Source organism: Rousettus aegyptiacus, unplaced genomic scaffold (genome assembly GCF_014176215.1).
Source record: "Rousettus aegyptiacus isolate mRouAeg1 unplaced genomic scaffold, mRouAeg1.p scaffold_m13_p_4, whole genome shotgun sequence".
In the NCBI taxonomy this organism is placed as follows: domain Eukaryota; kingdom Metazoa; phylum Chordata; class Mammalia; order Chiroptera; family Pteropodidae; genus Rousettus; species Rousettus aegyptiacus.
Genome location: NW_023416307.1, coordinates 124,738,295 through 124,755,106, shown reverse-complemented (window position 1 = coordinate 124,755,106; position 16,812 = coordinate 124,738,295). Strand labels below are relative to the sequence as shown.

General features: G+C 42.3%; 1 protein-coding gene across 4 annotated transcripts in view; it reads left to right on the top strand.

Annotated features, from left to right (window-relative positions):
- Positions 1–16,812, top strand: part of CLSTN2 (calsyntenin 2) — a 559,410-nt gene that overhangs the window by 418,250 nt on the left and 124,348 nt on the right. For all 4 annotated transcript variants that reach the window (XM_016141907.2, XM_036219590.1, XM_016141906.2 and 1 more), the window contains exons 3-4: positions 9,685–9,880; positions 10,640–10,848. In XM_016141907.2, coding sequence (XP_015997393.2) covers positions 9,685–9,880; positions 10,640–10,848 — 405 coding nt within the window. The remainder of the gene's footprint in view (positions 1–9,684; positions 9,881–10,639; positions 10,849–16,812) is intronic.

Genomic DNA, 16,812 nt, shown 5'->3' with positions numbered 1-16,812 from the left:
TGACATCATATCAGAATTGTGGACACCTCGCGATCAACCCGTGAGGTCAGCAGGGGGCCAGAAGTTGCTAACACTGGGAAGGGTACCATGGTGGAACCAGGAAAGTGCCCGCCTGATGTGGTACGCCATCACTTTCTACCGGATTCCTCATACAGCTGCAGTGAGGATTAAATTATACAGCTTTACACAAATCGCTCAACCCAAATCATGCCATAGTAAATTCTCAGTTTAAGAAAAAGAATACTAGTCTGATTATAATATGTTTACCATAGCAGGATGGTAGCTTTATTCCCATTCTACAGACGGGGATGTGGAGGCATGGAAAGATTAACTTTTCTAAGTTACAGAGGTAACAATTGAAGAATTCGGGTGTGAATCGAGGTTTACCTGACTCTCAGGCGCTGACTTATACCACCCTCTGCTAGGAATAGAAACACTGAAATGCCATTGTAAAGAGAAAGATACAATAGTGTCCATAGGTAGTAAAGACTGACCTGCCTGGGGCAGGGTCTTGTCTCAGCAGACTTATTTAGACTGAAACTCCTTCCTTCTTGCAGTACAGCCATCCTCTGTGGTGGCTACATAATAGCAAACAACTGATTCTGGAAGTATTGCAGGGTGAGGTTGACTGATTCATCATCATTTGTGTCCTTATAACACCCAAAACACCTATTGCAGTCTTCGTAGCAATTTATTGCACTTAACTCTTTGTTCATCTTCCTCCTTCTCCTGTCTGTGAAGACAGCCCTGGTCTCTGATTCATCCAAATCTCCAACCCCTGGCTAGGCAGGTCAGCGAATACAGAGATGCAGGAGGCGTTCACTGCTGACTTAAATAAGGACCTGGTCCATCGTAAGTGCTCAATGAATGTGGGCTGCAGTGTATTTTATGAATTATTACTACATACCTATTTTCTTTTTGCCATATTATTTTTAAACAGAGAAAATTTGCTGAATAAATGATAAATACAGCACACTTTTGTACCTAAGGTCCTTTGACTCCAGACCATTGGGCACCCTCCTGACCAAATCACTGCCCGATATGTCTTCAAGCTCTCCTTGACCAAGTTGTGACTAGCTGAGCCATGAGGACCTCTTCAAGTCTCTGAGCATATATATTAGTTGTTACATCACTTATTCATTCAACAAATATTGCCAAAGAAGGGAAAATGCATTGTCTTCATTGGTTTTTCAGCAACATAATAACTGTGCTGTGCTAATCTTCCAGAGGGAAGGATACTTTGATTTCAACTTTAAGCTTTAGGAAAATGACTTCTTAAATAAGACAGTTATTTTTATTTTGCTCAATATTAAGTAGACAGGAAGCTATAAATGGTGACATCTTTCCCCTATTTGGTTTCTAATAGAAATGAGCTAAGTTGCCAATATGCATCTACATACTTAGGCTCGAAGGTGGGACTTATTATAACAATAAAAAGTAGATAGACCTTTATACTTCCCAAAGCTCTTTCACATTTAATTTGTCACTGGCACTTTGTGATCAGGAATGTTATGATCCTCAGTTGTAATGAACCAACCCAATGTCACCCAGCCCAGAAAAGCAGAACTGGAACTCAGATGAAGGTCATCTGCCTACCAACCCAAGGTCTGTCTGAAATCCCCTTGCCACACAGACTCATGAAAGAGCAGCCAAAGAGACAATCCATTGAACTTTACACTTTAACTTTCTACTTTTAAAAATAATAAGTTTTTATCTGAAGTGGGAAGATTTAAAATCAACTTTTTCTTCAAGTATAGATTTATTTCTAAGTTTAGCCCTAATTTGATATTCCGGGCATGGTTACCTCTTAATGTAATTTGTCCTTACCAATTTTATTATACTTAAAGTGACTGCAGATAACTCTATGTAGAGGTACAGAGTACACATTAAAAAACTCATCTGCCCAGCCGTCTGTCAGCAAGGTCAGTGTTCACTGTCTGCCAAGTGTGTGTACTGAGGAGGACAGAGTGTGCCGCTAAAAGCAGGTGGTATCTAGAGGGGCCTCACAAACCTGGAGAAGAAGTCTTTGCAAGATCTGTTATTTTCCTTAGATCGTGCCATGAACCTGGCCTGGTGTTTGTTACATGAAGACTAGCTGTGTGCTTGGGGTACAGTGTTTCTCAAGGGTTACTATAGCCATTTCAGGTGAGATGGTTCTCGGTGGTATAAGACTGACCCACTGAGGGCAGGATAGTTAGCATCTTTGACTCTTACCAAAAAAGGCCATTTGCAACTTCTCATCACTGTGATGAGCAAAATCAAATAGACAAACAACACCAATTGACCCCAAGGAAACTCTCCCCAGGAGGCAGAACTGGTCCTCGATGAGATTTTGCAGATGCACAGGAAGCAATCATTGGCTAATTATGTTCAGGAAAATAAATATGTATAAGCTGTGGCCGATAGGTGCAAGGTGCTTCAAGGAGCCAGATGTTTGTTTAATGACACATGTGATATACATTCAAAATATTTCTGATGATGAAACAATCTCTACATTCAGCCTCTTCAGTTCTCGAATGCAAGCAGCCAGTTTGCCAAAAGTGTGTGATTTACTTTTTTTCAACATAATGACAGTGATAAGAGCTAATACTTGACAGTATTTACTTCGTGCCAGAAACTGATAAGTGTTTTGCAAATATTAGCTCATTTAGTCCTCCCCACAACTGACAATGCTATAAGGTAACATCTTCTCATTTTACAAATGAAGAAACAGGTACAGAGAGATAAGTGAATTGCCCAAGGTCACAGGGGTAGAATTTGAGCCCAGCCTGTCTGGCTCCAGAGCCAGATGTTAGCCATCCATGCTTGGATGAGCATCTGGAAATGAAGTTCCCCACTCCCAGGACTCTGGACAGTAAGCTCGGCTTACTCTCTTACAAGTGTTTCAGTTGTGAGATACAAAGCAAATTGGGTAGCTCTGAGATTAGTTCTCTGAGAGGTGATGGGTCATGTTATAAACATCAGGAACAGGATACAAAATTATCTGCATGGAAACTATGGTTGGTAAATTATAATTTTTTTAGAGCTTCATGACTTCTTCATACTCTTAAACATTATTAGTGACTCTCAAGAACTTCTATCTTTATAGGTTATATCGGTCAATATTTACCATAGAAATTAGAACTGAGAAACTTTCAGACACTTATTACAAGTTAACATATATAACATAATTTGACCAAAAAAGTACATTTTCCAAAATAAAATTAGTATGAGAAGTAGTGGCATTGTGTACATTTTTGCAATCTTTTCCATGTCTGCATAATAGAAGACAACTAGATACTCATATCTATTTCTGCCTTTAATCTATCCTGTTTTGTTGTTTAGGTCAAAGTAAGTGAAGGAAAAAAAAATGGCATTACCCAGGTTTGCAGTTGGATAAGAAAGGAATATTTTAATAATCTTTCAGATCATTGTAGATATTCTTCTCTGATACTACATGGGAACTTTAAAAGTTTTTTAAAGATTAGTTATAATAAAGACTCTGAAATCACATTAATGAACATTATATACTGTTACATTAAAATTCATTGGTCAATTTTAAATGACTCTTTTACTTGTATATGACTATATAACATAATGCATTGGTCATTTGGAAGATATTGATTCATTGTTAAGTAGATCTTTCAAAAGTTGACATTTCATTATATGATATCAGTCACATTCATTAATATCACTACCCATATCATCATAAAAAATATTAAAGTATTAAAGCATTAAAGTATTCCAAACTCACTGTGGCAGACACAAGTTTTCCAAAATGGAAAGTTTGGATTTTATCATTACCAACAAATACTACTGGTTCTTTTCCTTGAAGTGACAGGCTTACTTTAAAAAAGTGTCCGCCTCACACTCAAGTTTGAATAAACATAGCTTTTCTGTCAATCATTCTTTTAAGTAAAAATGACATTCAATGAAAAAGGTCCCGGTTCAGCTCCCAGCTCAACTTAAATCACAGAAATGCTTTTCCTGGAGATGAACGAGCCTACTTTGCTATACAAAGGTGCATTATGTGTACTTTCCACTTTGTCGCACAGAATATTAAAATACATGAACTCAAGGATTGAGACTTAAGACAATTGATATTTACGGCATCATTAAAATCATTCTTATGTGAAATTGGCCTTATTTTTTATTTGCTTGTTTGCTAATTTATTTATTTATTATTGCGACTGTATCTGGTGAAGAACGTGGTTAGGTGCTAATAAGACACCAGCACTTCTATTCACCATTGTTCTTACACCATCAGTGCAAACATCAACGCAGTGAAAAAGTGAAAATGTCTTCGTGTTTAGGATGATAATTTTGGACCCCGTATAGGATGATACTAGGACCCCGTGTCAATGTTCTTGCGGATCCCAGGAATCCACAGATCACTCTTCGAGAACCCCTATCCTAGAACGTCACAATCACCCAATGATAAGCACATGAAAGAACAAAGAGAGCGCTGGATTTAGATTCACGGGGCCCAGATATTAGTCCTTGACCTGCTCCTTACTACCCAAGTGACCTTGAGTGAACTGCTTAATTTCTCTGAGATTCAGTTTCCTCATCTGAAAAATGGAATCAATACAGTATGTCGTTCAAGGGTATTCAAGGGCAGGAGCAAAATACATTCCAAAAATCAATTTCATTCATTTGTTCATTCGTCAATGCATTCATTCATTAATTTCCCCCAGAATCTTATGGAAAGAATTAAGAAACTACTACACCAATTTCTGCTGGAGTGTTGGGAGATATGTTACTAAAGAGGAAAGGGTAATTGTGAGATGCAGATAGGTGCCTGCGGAGATGGAGCCGTTGTGCTCCATCAGGCATGGCAGGGGCTCATCTTCTCCCCTGGCCCCACACAGGGGGTCCCGGTGAAGCTGCCTTCAGCCACCTTAGGTCTCAGTGTGAGACAGCACCCAGAGGCTCTGCAGCCTTATGCTGCTGGCCTCGTTTCCCCACAGAGCCCATTGCTGGCCCAAAGTACGTGTTCATTTATGCGTTACGCTCCCACTTACAGTTTCTGGAACACCAGCGCTCCCACCCAAGAAAGCATGTTGGAAAGCAAGATTTTAAAAGTGATTTTTTTTTTATGGTAACCATTAAGTCTGATCTTTTTCTTTTAAGTACATCATCCTCCCACAGCGGTGCTTTATTAATAATAACAAAGTCTAGTGACAGGCCTCCCAAAAGATCAGACAGCCTAATGTGTCACACAGTGGCACTGGGAGCTGCAGTTTTAAATATCCTTTATCCTCAGGACTCTATCCCAGGCCCTTTCTGCCAGTCAATCTGTCTGTCTGTCTGTTTGTCTCTCTCTCTCTCTCTCTCTCTGTGTCTCTGTGTCTTTCTGTCTCTGTCTCTGTCTCTCTCCCCCCAACTTGTTGTGCTTTAAAGTTGCTGTTTGATGTCATTCTGACTAAAGAAAAATAAAAATTTTAGATTATTAGCATGAATTTTACCATTTATCTCTATACTATTCAATGCCAGTTTTAACTGCAAATATAGGAGGATTTAACTGCTGTGCAGAATCACTGAAAATTACAGAATTTGCATTTCATAGCTGATGTATGCATATGTATTTAGTTTTTTACCTGAGCAGTGTAAATGCCACGCAAATCGAACTCCACTATTTTTATTTCTTGATATATGCATATTCTACTAACACTCTCTACCTTTGGCTTACTGATGGCAAAGACGGCCCCAAAGAAAAGGAACTGTGGGATGTCTTTCCTTTTCTTCTCTGTCATCATTTTCCGTGTCAGTGGATGGCTACTACACTGAAATGACACAAGTAAGAAAGGATACAACAGGATGTGGTTCCATAGTATAGCGGTTAGCACTCTGCTTTACATGCAGAAGGTCATGGGTTCATGTCCCAGTGGAGCCACAGTCCATGGAATACGGCCATGCCACCCTGAACAAGCCTGATGCCTGATCTTGGAAGCTAAGCAGGGTTGGGTCTGGTTGGTACTTGGAGAGGAGACCACCTAGGAAGACCAGGTGCTATAGGCATAAATCATAATAAATAATTAAAAAATTAAGTATGAAAGGATACAACAGGGCTCTGGTTGATCATGATTCTTAAAATACCCTTTCTATGTTTAAACAGTTCTGGTTTGAACAGAAGGGGTATCCTCTCAGGGCTGTCAGCTCCCCACTTACTTAGTCCTTGATGTCACATGCTTACCTCGTTCATGCTCTGAGTACTGCTGAACTCCCATGCATCCTAGGTCCACCAGAATTCTGTGCTCATGTGGCGCCTTGAATGCTGTATGTAAATGGGACAGTGAGGACAATGAGTGTGCCTATTGTACCCACCTCCTCAGCTCACAATATGCTCCATTATCTTATCAGACTTCCTTTACAAAACACAAGTTCAAAGATAAAATTATTAACACTTTCAAGATGGCAACAGCAGAGATCTAAACCAAGCTCAGGACTTGCTTGAGCTCGGGCCCTACCTGGTTCTCAGGCCACATACCCATGAAGCCATTGCCTCTCCTTCTGCCACACTGGCCCTGTAGTCACTTGGCCTAACTATGTTCCTTCCTGCTTAAGGGCCCTTTGGCATGCCACCCCCACTGTCTGAAACAGTTTCCTCCCTTGTGGCCTGGGTGTGTTCCTATTTTTTTTTCCTATGATCTCAGCTTAGCTGTCACATTCTTAGGTGAGCCCTCCCCACTGCCTACTAGGTCAGAACTCTCCTGGCACCATGTAGCTCTCCTTCAATCATATATCACAATCACCTTTCTTCATTTAGACATGTGATTCTCTGATTGCTTATTTTCCTCCCCCACCAGACTGACAGCAGTTGATAGGCCAAGACTGGTTTGGTTTTGTTCATCATTCTTTCATCAGTGCTGGGAGCATAGACACTACTAAATACTTACGAGGTGAATGAATGAATGAAGAAATGAATCAAAATCTTTGCAACCAGGACGCGAGTCAGATGAAGAGGTGGGACAACTGAGGGTGGCATGAATTCTGTGTTGTGTTCCAGCGGTGCTAAATCCTGTCTCAGTCTGAGAGCTGGTGAAAACTAAACGAGCATTGCATTGTGCTTGTTTATTTGACTATCTGCTTGAAGAATATAGGGTATCCTTATGTTTTAAGGTATCCGAGTCAAATCTTTGTGCCTCCAGGCCCAGCACAGTCCCTGGCACTTAGTCAGCTCTCAAAGAATACCGGTTCTATTGAATTGAATTGGACTGAATTTAACGATGTCGCCCTGAGGTTTAATTTATCTCACCCTCTCCTGTGTCTCTTCTTGTCCCTCCTCTTTCTCTCTTTTTTTTTTCTTTTCTCTTCTTTCCTCTTGTTAAGGATTTCTGAGTCTTGAGAACTACTTCAGTTGTAATCAAAGGTTTCCAACAGAAAATTACCTTCATTTATCTTTGGTTTAAGTGGACTCTTCAAAGAGAAATGGTCTGATTGGTCTTATAATTATGGCAGTGGTTGGGCAGTCTAGAGAATGCCCCAGCACCAGTCTGGATACATTCGCTGGTAATATTCTTATATTGGCATTGATCCTGGTATAGACTCACAAGGCAGGCACTTTAGAAGTTCATTCATTTAACCCCAGACAGTTCGGAGCAGAAATTAAACTTGAGGATCCAAGGGAACTGGTCCTCTGGCGCCGAGTCTGTGGGGTAGCCTCATCAGAGAGGGAATGCAGAGATACCAGGTGATCCTGAGCCACAGCGGTGTAGTGGGAACCAGCTGCCTTGTTTGAGCCTGGCCCGCAACCTGTCTATCTTGTCCATTAGTCCACAACTACATTTGAAAAATGTCCAGGAGGGGTTACAGCAAAAATGGAGTATTCATAATGAAATTAAGGATCAATGAAATAAAAAAACAAAAGCCTAAAGGTAAGTTTGGTATTGATTGACCATCTCAGGGCACACTTCCCATGTGTAAAATAGGGATTTCTCTCCTGAATGAGGCTTGAATCAGAATAGAGCATGTTACTGGAAGCAGTGCCCGCAGCGGTCCCTTAGAAGCTGTGGGGCTGCTGGAGACTGTGCAGTGGAGCAGAACGCGCATGGCCTTAGGAGTCAGCCGAATTTGGGTTTTACACCAACTTGAGCTCTGTGAACTTGGCCAAGTAATAACCTCTCTGATTCTTTTTTCTTTAATTTGTACGAATTGGTATCAAACATCTGCTTTGCAGGTTTGTTATGAAGAATGATTGTGGTCACCTGGGTGGAGGTACAAGGCTCCGTGCTTGGCGCAGAGCAGGCATGCAATCGTGTTATCTGTTCTCTCTGTGTCACTTTAGAACAGTTTCACGGGTGCCTAGTCACCTTGAGAGTGAGGGCCCCCTTAAACTGTGCATGCTAGGCACTGCACCCTGGTCCTCACAGTGCAGCAAGAGCAATGTCAGACCAGGATTGGGGCATCTCAGCATAGATGCCCTCCCTGCAACACTATCTTCTGGGCCATTTTACAGAGGACGCAATTGAGACGCCGAGAATCAATATAATTTAACCAATACAGCGAGTCAGTGGCAAAACCTGGAATGTGAGCCCGGAACTCTGGGCTCTGAGCCTGTTTCACACCCCGGCATCCTCTAGCTGAACTCCTTGCTCCCACGTGATGCTCACACACCCCTTTTCACTCTGAATGGTTACTCTGAATGGACATCTAGACATTGTCTCCCCCAACAAATCTGTAAACTCCCTCAGAATGGAAAGAGAACATGTTTCAATTTTCCAGCACTTCCCAAGGCACACTCTACAGGGCTTACTTGCAGCCAGGATTCAATAAATATCCATTAATTGAGGCAAGGAAGAAAGTTTCACGGCCTTATATTTTAATGCAGAGAAATAGTTATAATACACATTAACCAGCTGAGGGGGAGAAACGCATTAATTTCACAACATGTTCAGCCCTTTAAGAAGTTAGCTTCTTGGGCTCCACAGGGATTCTGGAACTCACATAGACTCACGCCCGACTGTTTCCAGAGAAAATTGCAACTCAGAGTGGCATCGCTCTCCCCACAGGGAGGTGATGGGTGCAGAGACAAAAGGAGCGGGGGTGGGGGAGGTGACTGCAGCAACTGTGGGGTGTTTAAACCAGGAGGAAAGGACGGAGAAGAGCAGTGCGGCTCATGTTTAGTAAGCAAACAAATCTCGCTTTGCTAGTGTTTTATCAGAGACCCTGTTAAAATGCAGAGTGTAACTCCGGAAGTCTGGGTAGGACCTGGGCATCTGTATTACCAACGAGTTCTTGGGAATGCTCGGCCGCTGGTTCACAGAGCATGCTTTCAGGTAGCAAGGCTGTTGTCATGAGACAAAAGATTGTGAACATTCTGGCCTTTCTCTCCCTTCCTCTGCAGTCATTTGTCTTTGATTGTGGGCAAAGTCCTAACTTTCAGACTGAGCAGAGGGCGTGCAGGAAACCTGCTCGGAAAAGTAGCAAACCAGATCATCAGCCTACTCCCCGGCACATGACTCTCCTCTTTTTCTGCTGGATATACTTGATGAGTGACATTTCCATGTGCGAAACACTTCAGTTTTACCATCCATGAAATGAACATGTTGGTCTGGGTCTCTGGAGGCCTCTTTGGGTTTGACAGTTCTCTGTGCAGAAGAAATGGCCTGGAGGTGTTGAGTTTGCAAATCTGGCCCAATAGAACTCTGTCTTCAGTCTGGCAATTCTCAGGATCCTCAGTCACTTTCTTTCATCCTTGTGCAGGGGAAATTTGTGCATTCAAGATACATGGCCAGGAGCTGCCCTTTGAGGCCGTGGTGCTCAACAAGACATCAGGAGAGGGCCGGCTCCGGGCCAAGAGCCCCATCGACTGTGAACTGCAGAAGGAGTACACGTTCATCATCCAGGCCTACGACTGTGGCGCAGGGCCCCGGGAGACAGCCTGGAAGAAGTCACACAAGTGAGTAGCCTGACAGAGCTCCCTGGACCCCCTTCCACTCTTGCCAACCCGTCTTTGTTCATGCGCTGCTCTTCAGATATGTGTGCCCAGTGGTCACACCATGCTGCTCCAGCCTGCTCAACGTGCCAGTCCCCCAGGCCACTGCAGGCATCAGTACTGGCCACTTTCTACACCTAGGATTTTCCACCCCTCTGCTTCCCTCGAAGATAGTCCTGTTCCACTTTCAGAAGTGAGTACAGGTGTCATTTCCTCTGGGGAGCGTTCCCTGAGCCATCCCACCCTTGCAGACCTGATTGAGACCTTTCCCTGGGTTTCTGCCAGGCCACATGCTTCTCTCTTTCACAGCACTTTTCGTTTTGGATTGTAACTCTCTCCCTTACAGAGTCTGGCTCAGAGCCTAATGCAGAGTAAGAGCAGTTAAATTCTTACTAAATGGAGGAGTGAGTGAACAGATGAAAGAATGAATAAGGGAAAGGAAAGATAATCAAGAGGAATGCTGTTGCCTAAAGCTGGGTAATAAGGAAGGTCAAAGAATGGGGAGGAGGCTGTCTGGGGTGGAGTCATCGCAGGAGTTTGGGGCGAGGGCAGGTAGAAGAAGGTTCTCCAAAGGGAGGGAGAACAGAACACTCAAACGGCAACCACCCTGACTGGCTTGTGGTTTCTCCATTCTCTCGGCCTTGGGACCTGAGCCTATAGGAGGTATGGGAGGATGGTGTGATTATTTTTTCACCACCATCTTTTTTTCTGTGTGGGTTCTAGGGCTGTGGTCCATATCCAAGTGAAGGATGTCAATGAGTTTGCTCCCACCTTCAAAGAGCCAGCCTACAAGGCCGTCGTGACAGAGGGCAAAATCTACGACAGCATCCTACAGGTGGAGGCCGTTGACGAGGACTGCTCCCCCCAGTACAGCCAGATTTGCAACTACGAAATTGTCACAACTGATGTGCCTTTTGCCATCGACAGAAATGGTGAGTATCCTGAGAGGACCCCGATGGGGGTCAGGAAAACAACTCCACCTCCTTACTCTAAAGGCCACGTGGGAGCCTGAATGTTCTTGTCAGATGATGCCTTTCTTGCCATCCTTGATCCAGACCTTGTAACACAGAATTCAATCCTCTACTAGAGGGGATGGCCTGACATTATGAGCAGTCCAGCCAAGTCTAAAACGAGACACCTCAGGAACCTATTCAGTGAATACAGTCTGTAGAGCTCACAATGTCACACATCTGGGTGCTGAAGACAGATTGGTTTTCCATTAGAATTTTCCAGTTGTCTTTCAGACGTGAGTTATACCATCAACTTGGCCATATCTGAGTCCCTTTCCTATATAACTGATTGTAACATTACTCCCACCATAACAATCTACTTACTGCTCCCGGACAAGGAGACACTAAAAGAGGTGAACATGTTTGAAACCTCTCCTAAGCTGTGGCTCCATTCAGAAATCTTTAAAGCTCTTACCAATGTCCTCTGAGAATTTCCACCCTAGTGAGAATGATAAAAGTGAAGGATAATAGAACCCTTCCACCACACCCCAAACCCAAACTGACCTTACTGAACTGAAACTAGCCCTAATAAAGCCATTTGGATATTTCTCCATTACCATTAATTAAAAATTTATTGTAGTATAAACACCACAAGCCAGAGACCACATCAACTCAGCCCGTTTTAACTGTAATTTTCTATAACTTGATATTTGCCAAGTATGTTGTTTAATTATTAGCATGAGTGTGTAGATACATGTGTATTATCTCATTTTGTTTCAAATGGAATTTAAGTACTGCACAAAGGCACCAAAGTTGCGAAACCTGAAGTTCATCCACTCTAAATATTTGTTGAATGCCAGGCACGGTGCTAGGAACTGGGAATGGAGATTGAGTGGAACACAAAACAGACATGGTCCTGCCCATGTGGAGCTTACCATCTAGTGGGGGCAAAAATCAAAGTAAAAGAAAGTCAGGTGTCATCAAGGGTGAGGTTGTAAAGCATGGAGTGAACCAGGGTGGGGCAATGAATTAGCTCTGAGCCTCCTGGTAGCCAATGCCTAGAGGGAAATACCTACAGTCAGTCAATCACCTGCTTACGAGTCTTTAGTCAGTGCTCCAGTACTTCTTGATGCTGAGATCGGGGAGAAACTTATCCTATGATATTGTCTCCTGAATCCTGAGAACTGCAGCAGATTCCAGAGGGGATGGAAGCCAAAGAGAGACCCTCGCCCTGACCTCCAGTAGTTTGTGATTTGTCTTGTAAGATGAAACCAATATTCTTCACACAGACAAAAGACTAATAAGGCAGTTTCTTCATAAAATGCTAAAACACCTGGAAGGACAGTTAAACACCTGGACGTTACTGGATGCTAATTGCGTAAGACACAAGATCAGTGCACAAGAAAGTAAAGGAGAAAATACTGGACTTCAATAAAAGTTTGTTCATGAATAAGAAATAGGCAATTTCAACTAGTAGAGCATATCATAACTGTTCTTTGATAGCTTTTCCTACAGACAGGCAGCCCATCCCACCACACAAACATACGTCAAACACACACACACACACCATTTAATAAAATATAAAACAATTGCTTTATATTTTTCTGTTCCTCTATGATCAGCAGTTTACTCTATATCCACAAAAGCTTTGGAATTTGGGGAGCGACATGATGAAGATCAAGACCAGAAAAGTGTAGTTATATGTGATTAGTAGCCAAGCTCCCTTTGACCTCCTGCTTTAGTTCAGGAGAGCTACAACCCAAAGAGAGATGAAATGCAAATTCTTTCATCAGAGGGTACACTGCCCAGTCATGAAGATAATTACTCACCTTGATGATCTATTTCACTAACATATGCCAATTTATTTCCCTAGCTGTCTCATTAAAAGTGAGTAATGGTTCTTTGTCAGGCCTCTGCCTCCAATGTTGGTTTACAACATAAGATGAAGAGGAGAGTGGGCACTCTCAGGGAGTGTAGGCCCCTGACAGTGAGGTTTACAAAAGCAGTTTAAGTAATGAAGGCAGGACTTAGGAGCAGATACAAAAGCAGCTCCCAATCTAATGAGCTTCCCAGTTGGCCCTTATCCATCATTCTTCTGGCGACCTTACAGGCTCCTTGAATAAGTTATTTGCGTGCACATCAGAGAAATTATTGCTGAGTTTGGGGCCCACTCAGTGAGGCCTCATAGCTTCCGGTAGATAGCTCCCGGCCCCTCCAACCTGCCATGGTTTTTGTTCGTAGGGGAAAGAAGGGGAGCAGGGCAGCAGGGAGGACAGAAGACATAACACGGAGTCAACCTGACCTGTCTTAACTCAAAACTCAACCTCTTCGAACAGAGGTCCTTGGCTTCCCACCCCTATAAAATTATGGCAGTAACAGTTTCTACCTCACTGTAAGGTTGTGGGGCATCAGGGAAAGGCAATACCCAGGGATAACGCTCACAGGGTACCTGAAATACAGAGAGTGCTCAATTCATGGTGCCATGATTTTTAGATATTTACTTGGTTATTGGGACATGAAGGTTATTCACTCCCCATGGATTTCCAGGCTGAAATTATGAACAGGTAATTCTGAGCTGATGACATCAACTCCCTCTTGGGAAGCTAATTTCAGAGGGCTTCCAGGCCCTCATTTCCTGGCTCTTGGCTGGTCTCTCTGAGATTGGTAGGACCTAGATCCTTGTTTCCATTGAACAGATGGAAAAACCGATTCCTAAAGCATAAAGACCTTACCTAACAGCGCTCTTCATGCTAGTGGCAGAGTTGGGTCCGGAGCCCAGATTCCCTGAGTGTAAGGCCTAACGACTTGCCACCAGCAATATCATCCCTATGCTCGGTGATATCTGACAGGAATGCATGGCAATAGTATTTAAGTTCAAAAACACAAAGTTGTGTCTTAATCCTACATCCATCATGTGTGTGTCTGTGTGTATGATCTTTGACAAGTTACATAAACCTTGCCTCAGATCCTAATCGGTGAAATGAGAGTTAAATATCTTGCCTGTGTAAGGGAGTGGATGTATTGCAAACAAGGTGCTCACACACCAGAGTGTGGGCACAAACCAAGTTCTCAGCCATGTTCGAGAATGACTGCAGAGGGAGTGACAGGGGTCTCGGTGACACCCAGGCACCAAGTGGCAGACCTTCCTACTTTTCAAGTGGCTGTTTAATCTTGACATGGCCTCAGCTAAGCTCTGTCAGCAGGCTGCCCTGCTGAATAATGAATGGGACTCTGATACCTCTGAGAGAAATGTGTCCTAGAGTCTGCTTATTCTCGAAGTAAATGAAGATACTTCTTTTCCACCTGAATGGAAAAGTTAACACATGCCCTTTTGTGGAGAATTTGGAAAGCATAGAAAAGTATGAAGAAGGAAATAAGGCACCTGTAATCTCACCAAAGATAACCACTATTGACATTTTACCAGTTTTCCTATGATGTTTTTAAACAAATATACAACCATTCTTTACTTGCTTTTATCTACCCTTTTTCACTTAATATTGTAGTATACAGATTTTTTCCATCCTTAAAAGTGCTTTACAATTACCACGTTTAGTGCTGAACGACATTACATCTCACACACAGACTCTCATTCTTAGTTTTTCCCTTACTATGAGACATGCAGTTTCTTTACTGTTTTTTATTGTAATAAATAATGCTTAGATGATCATATGTGCATCTGTATTTGCAACTTTTTGCAATAAATATCTGCAGTTTTTATCATGTTTCTGGAATCAATTTTTTAGGTTTGGAATTGCATGCCCAGAAGGTATGAATAATTGCAAAGTGACTGGCCTGTATAGCTTTGCAAAAGGGCTGTTTCAATTTAAATTCCATCAGAAGGAGCGTGGATGCAGGTCACTGTGCTTGTCTCCGCATCCCTCCTCCCCTTCCCCACCTGAGTTTTAAAAAATTACCTTCACCAATATGCAAGGCAAGTACTGATCATTCTTTGAGAGTTAGCTTCCCAGTTTCATTTGGACAGAGGAATAGGCCCATGGGCAGCTGCTCACCTGGGTTAACTGTGGACTCAGGTCTCCTGAGAAGGTGCTACAAGGAGACACCATTCAAATGTGAGGGGGGAAATATACAGTTGTAACAGAAGCAAAACGGATAGCTTCTCCTGAGTTACAAAAAATTTTAAATGCATGTCTTATCCAAATATTACCCTCCTCCATACAAGAGTTGGTCATCATTTTATACTCTCATTTTTGACCTAATGCTGCAAATTCTGTGCTCTGAAACCCATTCTCACATGCGTGAAGGTGGTGGTGGTGGAGAAAGTAAATTAGTTTCTCAGACAGTTTCATTAAGACAGTTACAGAAGAGGCACTGCAACAAATTGAGTCAAGGATTGCAGGCTTGTGTGTTTATTTTTCTACCACAATCAATAGTGTTTGGTCTGCTTAATGTCACACGGATTGTAAACCCTAAGCCTTCCTCCTCTAAGAGATGGATCTTTTGAGAGCCATTTAACTTTAAAGAAAGAGAAAGTTAAAACTTTTTGTTGAAAATTCAATTTGATGTTCCCGAAACCTACTTCTTATGGTTATATTACGCTGCCTCCACCTGACAGAATTCCCCACCCTGTGATAACTATAACCACAAACTAGTTTGTTAACAGAAGCCGCAGGGAATGTGATCAACCCAATACTGAGCTGTCCCAGACCTGTGCGGCCCTCGAGCTGAGACCGAAACAAATATGTGGGGAAAAAAATGAAAGAGATTCTGAACACGGGCCATAATGCCAAAAATATATCAAATTCATTTGTTTTTTCCAGAGATTTTTGACTGGCTTTGTTAAAGTAAATTTTACTTCAGACCTGTGGGTGCAGTTGCATTGTTAGAAAACCATCCGGAGCAGGAAGCAGAACAAACGATTCGAACGCTCGGTCTAATGTCTTGGGCGATTCCATCCCTCCTCATCACCACTCACTGCCACACGCTCCTCCTCCCCACCTTCACATATACTCACATTTGTAGCACCTGCTCATGGCCTCATACCAAATACTGTTTAACTAATACTGGGTGGTTGGTGGATCAGCTTTTCCAATATTTAAAACATTGTGTGGCTTCTAATTTCCAAGCTTTCTTGCCTTAGTCCCTATTGTCTCTTCACATGAACAACATAGAGCAGTTGGAATGAGAGAAAGCTCATTAGACAGTTTTCCCTTAGTTAGGATGAAATATAAATATATGCTTGAGTCAGCCATTTTATTTTATTTTTTTTCTTCTTGGAGTTTTTTATTTTCTTAATTTCACTTCTGGTAAAGGATGATAATAACATTTGAGTTCTAATTTGCTGTCAGCTCCGCCATCGGAAAAAAAGAAGAATGAAATTACTCTCAACAAAAGAAGACTTTAATCTCTTGGAATCAAAAACTAAAATCTATGAAATGCATGTCGGACCTATACTAGTTTTTTGGAACCAACTTGCATTTCAGCAAAAATAGTCAATTAAAGTTTTGCTTGTTAATTATTAAGTATTTATTTCTGAATCATATCAAACCCACAGGAATAAAGGCACATAAATGGCTCATAAAAGAAATATGTCTTTGCCACCAGGGCAAGAAATCTGTTATTCTGTGTAGCTTTTGGAAGGGAGGTCGCACGTTTTTGTGCTGATTCTATTTCCTATTTGGGAGCAAAATAACATGAGAAGAGACATTGAACATTCCTGGCGATGAGCACAGATGTTAAAAAATGTCTCAAGACATTTTTGAATTCCATCTTTTTCCCAGCGATTTCATGGCAGATGAATGAGCTCAACGCACCTTATATCAGGGACGCAGCAGCCACACGGCACACTTGAAGAGGCAGTTTTCCAACAACCTAGTACTTACGAACACAAACTAGTTGGATTCCAAATGTGTGCTTGGAATTCCCTGGCTTCCCCATCCTACAGTGTGGGTGGCTCCAGCCAATGGATCTGGGGAATCTACCACGAAG